The following is an 8526-nucleotide window of genomic DNA, read 5'->3' on the forward strand; positions in this document are numbered from 1 at the left end:
GGGGCCATCGCCTGACCCCCACACTGCATCACCTCCTCCTCTGGGCTCCTCCCTTTGCACGGGGCCAGGGGATGTGAGCAGAAACGCAGCCAGAAAGTCAAAGGAGACAGCAAGTTTTTATTTAGTCACGCACGTAAGTCTGAGCAGCGAGTCTGCTCTGGAGCTTGCAGCCTCTGATCCCCGCTCCATGTCCCCAGGACACCTTGGCAGTCATTCCAGGATCCGATCAGTGGGAAACATACGGTCGGTCGGCTGTCTCCTGGAGCACCAGGCTGCCAGGCAGACTTGGAGGCTGCCAAAAACAAAGAGCAGGGCACAGAACACTACAAGAGAAAAGAAAAGAGGCAGCTTGCCAGATAGGGGGGTGTAGCAAGAAAGCACGAGGCAGGGAACAGGATAGCGAGAGAAGGATGGGGACAGAGAAGGACAGGGAGCCTGACAGAGGTGGGCAAAGAAGCAGCGGAGAGAGAGGAAAAGAGGCAGCAGAAAGAGGGAGAGGGAGCAGGACAGAGACCAACAAAGAAGGATGGGGAGCAGGATGGAGATGCAGGAAAAACCTGAGCCAGGCAGCATGACAGGGAGGGAGGTAAACACAACTAGACACAGGAAGCCAAAGCAAGAGAGTGATGGAGAAAGATAAAAATATAAGAACAGGGCAGAGAGGGAGGAATGAAACAACAGGGACAGGGAGCCAGGATATCAAATGTTGGACAAAAAAGGTGAAAGCAAGGGGACAACACAAAACAAATCATACAGCTATATGCTAGAGGGCAGAGAGGGAAGAATTAAGAAATAGGGACAAGGAGCCTGGAAAAAAGAGAGAGCTGGAGAACAAAGAGTATAGCGATGCATACAGAAAGAACAGGGGCAGAATTGAAAATCAGGTGCATCGGCGAGCCAGAGGCAGCAAGCTGGATAAAGGAGAAACGCAGCAGGCTAGAGGGCACAGAGGGAGGAAATGGAAAACCAGAGACTGGGAGCTGGACAGAGACAGAGGCAGAAATTAAATGGGCAAGTGCGACAGGCCACAGGGCAGAGAGGGAGCAATGGATAAACAGGGACAGAGGACCAGGCAGAACACAACGTGAAATAATAGGAACACGACCAGCCTACAGGGAAGAGGGAAGAATTAAAAAACGGGGACTGGGAAGCTAGACAGAGTGACATGGAGAAACAAAAAAATAACAGTGACAGGTTACAAGACAGATAGCAAGCTGCAGGCAGAGAGAGATGGAGGGGAAACAATCAAATAGCGTGCAGCTGCAAGACAGAGAATGTAGAATTTAAACTGAGCATTATAACCAGGTGGGCTAGCTTTGTGGATTTAGCCCCTAGCACCCATCGCTGTGCAGAAATTACAGAAGTAAATACCTCTGCTCTGTGCGTAAGCCTGGAGTACTGCGCACTGGGTAAACAAACCCAGATTTGGGACAGCAAGAGGGATAGGGAGCAGGACAGAGAGATGGAATGGGAAAGGAAAAAATGCTGGGAGGCTGAACAAAGGCAAAGAGAAACAAAGACAGAAAGCAGGGCACGGGAATGGAAGCAAAACAAAATAGCGATGGCCTGCAGGACCGAGACGGAGAAATTAAAAAACAACCACGGGGAGCAGCACAGAATGACAGAGAGAGAATAAAGGGACAGAGAGCAGGACAGCTCTGGAGGAAAAATCAGCTGTGATGAGCACTGAGAGAGAAAGACCAAGAAATAAAAAAGATAATGAGGGAAAAAGAAAGGAAAGAAGAGACACCCACCTGTACAGGGGAATACAGTTAGAAAAGACAGGAGAGCAAACGGGACAGAGAGAGAAAAACAGAAAATAAAGTGGGAGGAAGCAGGGCAACAGGATAAAAAGAGGAAAAAATAGGAGTGAGATTGGGACAAAATAGGGGGGGAAAAAGCACTGACCAAGGAAAAGAGACAGAAAGAGGGACGGGGAGATGACAGAGAAAAGAAACAGCAGCAGCAGGATAGAGATGGGAAAAAAAACATCAACCTAAGATTGTCAGGAGGACAGAGAAGAACATGAATACAAGCAAGGATTGGGACAAAGGAACATAGCGAGAAACGACACGACAGGGCACAAGACAGACTGACAGACAAAACAAAAAGAAAGAGAGAGACTGTGCACTCGTGAGAAGCACGAGGGTTGGAGAAACTTAGATCTTGAAAGGGCTATAAAGGCATATCAACTTAATAAAACAGGCCAGGGAACAGCATGAAGGCCCAGAGACAGCAAGAGATGAACAGGAAGGAGAAAAAGGGCAGTGAGAGGCAAAATGGAAGAAAAACAGCAACACCAAGCAAGACAAAGGGATAAAGCAAGAAAGGGAAGAAACGAGAGAGACAGGAAGGCACGGACTCAGAAAGGCACGTACAGGCACAGGGAGGAAACAAATGCCAGAAAACAGACCAGAGAAACTGCAAAGAAAAAAAAAAAAAAATGTGAGCCAGCATAAAGGGAAATAAACGGAAAAACCAGTGATGGGCTGCAGGACAGAGCCAGAGGGTGGAAAAAAGGAAGGAGAGAGGGGAGAACAAGAGCCCAAATAGAAAAAGAAAGGGTGCTGTACAAGAAGAGAGAGAAGGGGAAAGAGAAAGACGGAGAAAACAAACAAAATAGAACAAGAAGAGAGATACAGGGAAGCCAAGAAAATCACAGCAGCGTGAGAAAGAAAAAGGGAAAGAGAGGCAGCTGGGGGAGGGCCAAGGAGGCCCTGGGATGGAGAGGAGGGGAGAAGGGGCCCCGAGGGCCCAGGACTCACCGCAGCTCTCGGCGCTCCAGGGAGAGTTTACCAGTTCAGACCCTTCTTTCTCCTCTCTTCCCTTCCTCTTCTGTCACTCCAGTTGCTTGACTGTCCCCAACCTAAGAAAAGAGGGGGATGCGTTACAGCTCTTATGAGACAAAGCTTCCCAGAAATGTAGCCTTGCTCACCCAGTACTTGAGCATACCCCATTTTAAAATATGCGTACAGACCCTGTGGTGCACTTTGGCAATCTAGACTGCAGCAGCCGTCAAATTGGGTACTTCCTCACCCAGAGAGGTAGGCTGTCTCTTGCACGGAGCGGGAGGCAACTGCCAGTCAGACGGCCTTCAGTTGCATCTTCCAGAATACCGATCCACAGTGATAGGTGGCTGCCTTCATCCAACCGGACTGCGCACCGGCTTGCGGCTTTGCCACCCCCTTGCCCTTGAGAGAGTGGCTACCTGGAGCGGCTCCACAACCACCGCTGCCCAAAACAGCAGAGGAAAAGGCACTAAAAAGCAACGACAAAGAACAAAGACAAACTGTCAAGACACTAGGAATGACATCGACAGCCTAAAGCATCAGCCAGGCAGGGCTTGCAGCTGACCTTGTGCCGTGGTTTAACCCCAGCCAGCAACTGTGCTCGCTCACTGCCCCCGACCCTGTGGGATGGGGAGAGACTCAGAAAGGTCAACGTGACAACTCTTGGGTCTTGAGATAAAAACAGTTTAATATTAAGGAAGAAAACAACCACCACTGGTAAGGAAAAGTGGAACAAAAAAAAAATACAGCAAAAGAAAACCCAAGACATGCAACTGATACAAATGAACACACTTGTAAGTTTCTAATGAAAACATTTAGAGTGTTTTCATTTTAGAATGGAAACAATCTCCATAAAAGTTGGGGGTGGGGGGCACTGGGTAAGTTGGGGAACACAGGCAGCGCCCCAAGGATCCTGAGGCAGAGGGGTCATGGGGAGGCAGTGCCAAAAAGGGGGGCGTCGAACAGGGCTGGAGCAGTGGGAATTGGGACACAAAACAAGAGTGCCAGGCATGCAAAGGGCAAAACACAGGGGAAAAAAAACTCACAAGGGAGGAAAACCTCGCACAGGGGGGTGTTTTAGTGAAAAGCATTTGGAAGTAATACGGGGAATTAACGGTCTGCTAAATATTGCTTGATTTAGAAGACTGACTGTCTGCATACTGCTTGATTTAGGAGACTAACTGTCTGCTAGACAATGCCTAACAATCCTCTTGGCCTTGAAACTCACTTAAGCTTACCAGGGACTGGTACTTATCAAGAAACTGGTATTCGTCAAGGACTAATATGTCAAGCAAAGGACATGATAACAGGAGCTGCAACGTTGGTCAGAAGTCGTTAAGAAACTGCTGAAATCACCAAGTGAAAGGAGAGCATGGGTGAATGACTGAAGTTCATCTAGAGGAAGATCAGACCCCTGAAGAAGTAAACGACCACCAGAGACAGATCTGAAATGCTAACACAAGTGTTTTTTTAATAACCCCGCCTCACTTATGCATATGTATGTCTGTATTGTGCAATCCTAGGAATGTGTATACCTGCACCGTATAAATTTTTGGGAAAATGTGCTGTCAGTGTGCGTGCTTTTGGAGAAGCAATCCCCCACGCACCCGGTGCCAAATAAACATGCCTGCTTTATAACTCTCTCCGAGTTGTAGAGTTTGATCCACGCGTCAGGAGGGCTGAGAAACACAGAGCGGGACAGTGGGGACGGATACGAGGGAGAGACGGACACGCAAGGACAAGGGGTACGTGTGGGAAGAAAGGTGCGTAAGGATGACCTATAGCAGGGAGTCCACGCAGGACAATCCACAGCACGTAACTCACCCGGCATAACCTGCACGAGATGACCCACACCGGACAATGGACCCACACTGCGTAATCCCCAGCGAGAACCCCTCCGTCTCCCACTGGGTCACACCAACTATCCCCAAATTGAGTGGCTTTTTTTTTTTTTCCTTGTCCAGAATATTTTTTTTCCCATGGCCAGACTATGCTCCAGACCACACCTCATTTGATTTTTCCTGTGTCTGAATATTTAGTTAAAAGACTACAGAAGGAAAATCGCCACATTCTTAACATTCACTTTAAAATCCATGCGGCAAGTCCCTTAGGAAAAACGCAGTCACGCATCGCAGATGTACCTTGTACTTGCAGACCGCTGCGGCTCCTTTCCATCCATCTCGTACTTTCACGGCCAAGGAAAGGGCGACCACGGTGAAACGCTGGCAGCAGACATTCAGCAGAGAGAGGGAAAAACCCCTTAGTTTAAAGCTAGGCACGAATCTAACTCTTCCTTTTCGGGCAAGGTTTCTCAGGACTAAAACCACGCGAAGGACAGAGTATTTTGCAGCACCTTTGGTACAGCTGCTGATACCGGCCTTTAAAGCTTTTGCATTTTTCAGACACCCGGGCCTTTTTTTGACTCATTGGCAGCTTTAGTTTCACTCGAACCGCTGTCCTACATACAGGCAGGGGACAGACACAGATGCCTACATACATTTTCTCAACCCTAAGTACAGCCGAGATCTCCTCACCCTCTACGTGCCAAGTTGAATATTTGTTTGTTAAGGAGCACAGCAACACTTCTGTCCTCGTGAACTGCCTCCGAGCAGAGGAGGGCTCTGGGATTTCCTGGACGCCAGTGCTCCCGCTTTCACTGTCAACTCCGCACCGCCACCCACCGGAAAAAAGGCCTCAAAATAACGGACGTCAGACGATTGCTGCCACACCAAAAGTGCCAGCACTGAAAGCTCGTGCTGCTCCTCGCCGGCCCTTGCCAGCGCCTCTACAGGCCCACAAACATTATCCAGCCTAGAGACTGCATAAAAGGCAGACCGCCCCAGGCTGCAACACTCTTGCCCAGCATACACTGACCAGTAACGTCTCCCCCTTCACCTTCCCGAGAGAGACTGTTCCCAGGGAGCCCTCTTCCTCCCATCAATTTACTACACCCTCCCTGCAGTTTTCAACCTTGTTCCCTCCTCGGCTGTGGTCCCTCAACTTAGCTCTCAAAGGGCCAGAAATCAGATTCCATCCTCAAAAGAACAACCCCACGCTAACTAAGATGGCGCTGTGCTCACCCAGCTCCTCATCACCATCTGCAAAAAAAAAACCCAAAAATAAAACCTACCAAACAGCACCGCCCTTCAACATCACACCACTTACCACCAATCTCTTCTGTGGCACTCTCCTCCTCAAAAGCGCCGCAGTGCTCTGCTCACCGGCTCCACTCATTCCCAAGAAGTCCGACGCCGCAACTGCCGCTCGTGGTGCTTCAGATGCTGAGAGACGCAAAGCTCAACTTACTTTTTCTGGGGTGTAGGCAGAAAAAAATAGGTGTCATACCAAGCTAACTAGAAAAGTATGTCATTACATGCAATGACAACATTATCAAAAACCACCTGCTTTAGCTTCCTACAAGAAAACAAATGCTCCAGGCTTCATTTCTAGCAAGACCATGCATGCTATCTAACTTCTACCACAGCTACGTTCTGGACAGGGCTGAATGACAAATGTAGCAGAACGTGGTGGCTCGCACACGTGGCCGACAGAGGCACGGAGCTCCTGGCACTGCGTCCTGGTGTCTGCTCTGTCAGGGAGGGCTCAGATGGACCAGCCACTCCTTGCTGGAGGCACCTGCCTGTGATTCACTCCTCAGTCCCCTCCAGCAGCCATGCCCAGGCGGCCCCCTTTACAGCTGGAGGCCCCTCATACAGCAGGGCCAGGGCCAGGGCCAGGGCCACACTCAGCCTCACTGGACCCATCTGGGGCTGCCCCACCTCCAGCCCCAGCTGGAGCCCATCAGGAGCAGGGGCCCTTGCCAAAGCCCCACAGCACATCACCCCCTTCCCTGTGCCTGTCCTCAGCCATCAGCTCTGCACCCAGGGGCTGCAAACACATCCAGGGGCACAGAGGAGGTCACAGACAGTGAGATACAGAACAGGAAAAAAAAACAGTGACAGTACGCAAGACAAAGAGATAGAGAAAGAAAGATAAGAAAAGAAAGAGAGAGATAGAAAGGCAGAGGCACAGGGCAGGCATGCAGAGGCACAAAGAAAAGAAGGCCAGAAAACAGGCTGGAGAAATTAGGTGGGGGGAGAAGACGGATGCAGATCAGGACAAAGAGATGGAAAAGGCAAAAACAGCAATGGGCTGCAGGACAGAGACAGAGAACAAAAAAAGGAAGGAGAGGGAGCAGAACAAAAGTGCAGGGATAAAAACAAAAGGAAGCGGTAGAACAAGAGATTTAAAGGGAGAGAGAAAGGGGGAAGAGCATACAAGAACAGACAGAAGAGGAGAGGCAGAAGGAAACAATAACAACAACAACAAATCACAGCAGCTTGGGAAAGGTAGGGGTCACGGGAGCGGCAGGGAAGGACAGGGACGCACAAGAGAGGAGGCAGAGCCCCAGGGGCCGGGGACTCACCACAGCTCTCACTCCCGGCACTGCTGGGAGAATCTGACAGGTCAGATGCTGCTTTCTGCTTCTCTCCTCTTCTGTAACTCCGACCACTTGGCTGTCCTCCACCTAAGAGAATACGTGGGTGTCTTACAGCTCTTAGACAAAAAGCTTCCTAGACACGTAGCCACGCTCGCTCGCGCGCTATGTGGCCGTACCGTGCTTCAGGTTCCACATACAGACTGTGCAGTGCGCACTGGCGGTCTGGCCTGCTGAAGAGTACAAAGAGGGATCCTTCCTCACCCGGAGAGGCAGGCTAGGCTCTCTCTGGCCTGCAGCGGGAGGCAGCTGCTGGCTGGCTGGCCTTTGGTTTCTTCTTCTCTACCTTTCTGTGGCCTCTCCAGCTTCAGCTGCAGCAGCTCCTCTCCACAGGCAGTAAGCGCTCCATCCGTTCATTTTCGCTCCCGCACCGCCAGGAGAGCGCGGCCGGGCAGAGACAGCCCACACAAGCCTGAGGCGAGTGCAGTCAACAGCGTTCCCAGGGGAGGAACAGACAGCCACGGCCTCTGGGAGAGGGAAAGAAGAAGCAGCGACCGTTATTACCGCACGCGGCCCCTGGCCGGAGCGCCTGCTGCCGCAGGGGATTCTCCAGATACACTGAGGTCCCCCCTCGCAGCCTTCAAGGCAGGGCGTGGCCCGGTGCTACGGGACAGGCTTCAGGGGACGCGCCGGAGCGGCGGGCAGCTGCACGGGGCCGGGGGAGGCTCGGGGGGAGCTCTGGCGAGCTGGGGAGGTGCCCGGCGTCTCCGCCCGGGAGGGGGGGCCCCCTCCTGCCCCTCTTCCCTTCTCTCTGCTCTCGGGTCACTCCCCGGGGCTACCCTCGCCCGGCTCGGCTCCGAGCGGGCGGCTTGAGGCTCCCCGGGCGGGCAGGAGACAGCGCTGCAGCCACGAAAGGGGCTCGCTCACCTCACGGGTGCCCTCGGTACTCACCCGTCACCGCCGCCGGGACCCGCCGGCCGCACACCGCCATGCTGCTCCCGGCCGCATGCGCAGTCCGAAGTCCGAACACAGTGCCTGCCGGGAGAAGGGCAGAGCACTGCGCATGCGCGACTCCCGAGCTGCAGTTCCCGCTTTCCGTCACCAGGTGGCAGCAGCCCCCCACCGCTCCGGTCCTGGGTGTTCAGCCGGACGAGCCACGGCCGGTTCCTCCCGCCCGTTCGCGCCGTCCGCAGCCGGTCACCCCTTCCCGGGGCACGGCTGCCCCTTCCCCCCGCGCAGCCTGGGCAGTGACATTTGTGGCCTCTGTACCAAAAAGCGTCCCCGTGGGAGGGGGAGAGA

The 8526-nt window shown here is 52.5% G+C and overlaps 1 protein-coding gene across 20 annotated transcripts in view; it reads right to left on the reverse strand.

Moving 5' to 3' along the window:
• The window catches only part of LOC147598132 (uncharacterized), a 28848-nt gene extending 21105 nt beyond the window's left edge, over positions 1-7743 (reverse strand). For 3 of the 20 annotated variants that reach the window (XR_015260811.1, XR_015260809.1, XR_015260804.1), the window contains exons 1-6: positions 7407-7567; positions 7216-7317; positions 5955-6100; positions 3355-3409; positions 2978-3258; positions 2766-2866 (exon numbers count right to left, since the gene is read on the reverse strand). Coding sequence is in view for 1 of the 20 variants with exons in the window: in XM_086764380.1 (XP_086620506.1) it covers positions 6011-6023 (13 nt within the window). In the remaining 19 variants the exon portion in view is untranslated. The other 17 variants (XR_015260803.1, XR_015260802.1, XR_015260806.1 and 14 more) reach the window with 17 other exon arrangements.
• Positions 7744-8526: the final 783 nt, after the last annotated feature.

The sequence above is a fragment of the Chlamydotis macqueenii genome, chromosome 21 (assembly GCF_036417535.1).
Source record: "Chlamydotis macqueenii isolate bChlMac1 chromosome 21, bChlMac1.mat, whole genome shotgun sequence".
In the NCBI taxonomy this organism is placed as follows: Eukaryota; Metazoa; Chordata; class Aves; order Otidiformes; family Otididae; genus Chlamydotis; species Chlamydotis macqueenii.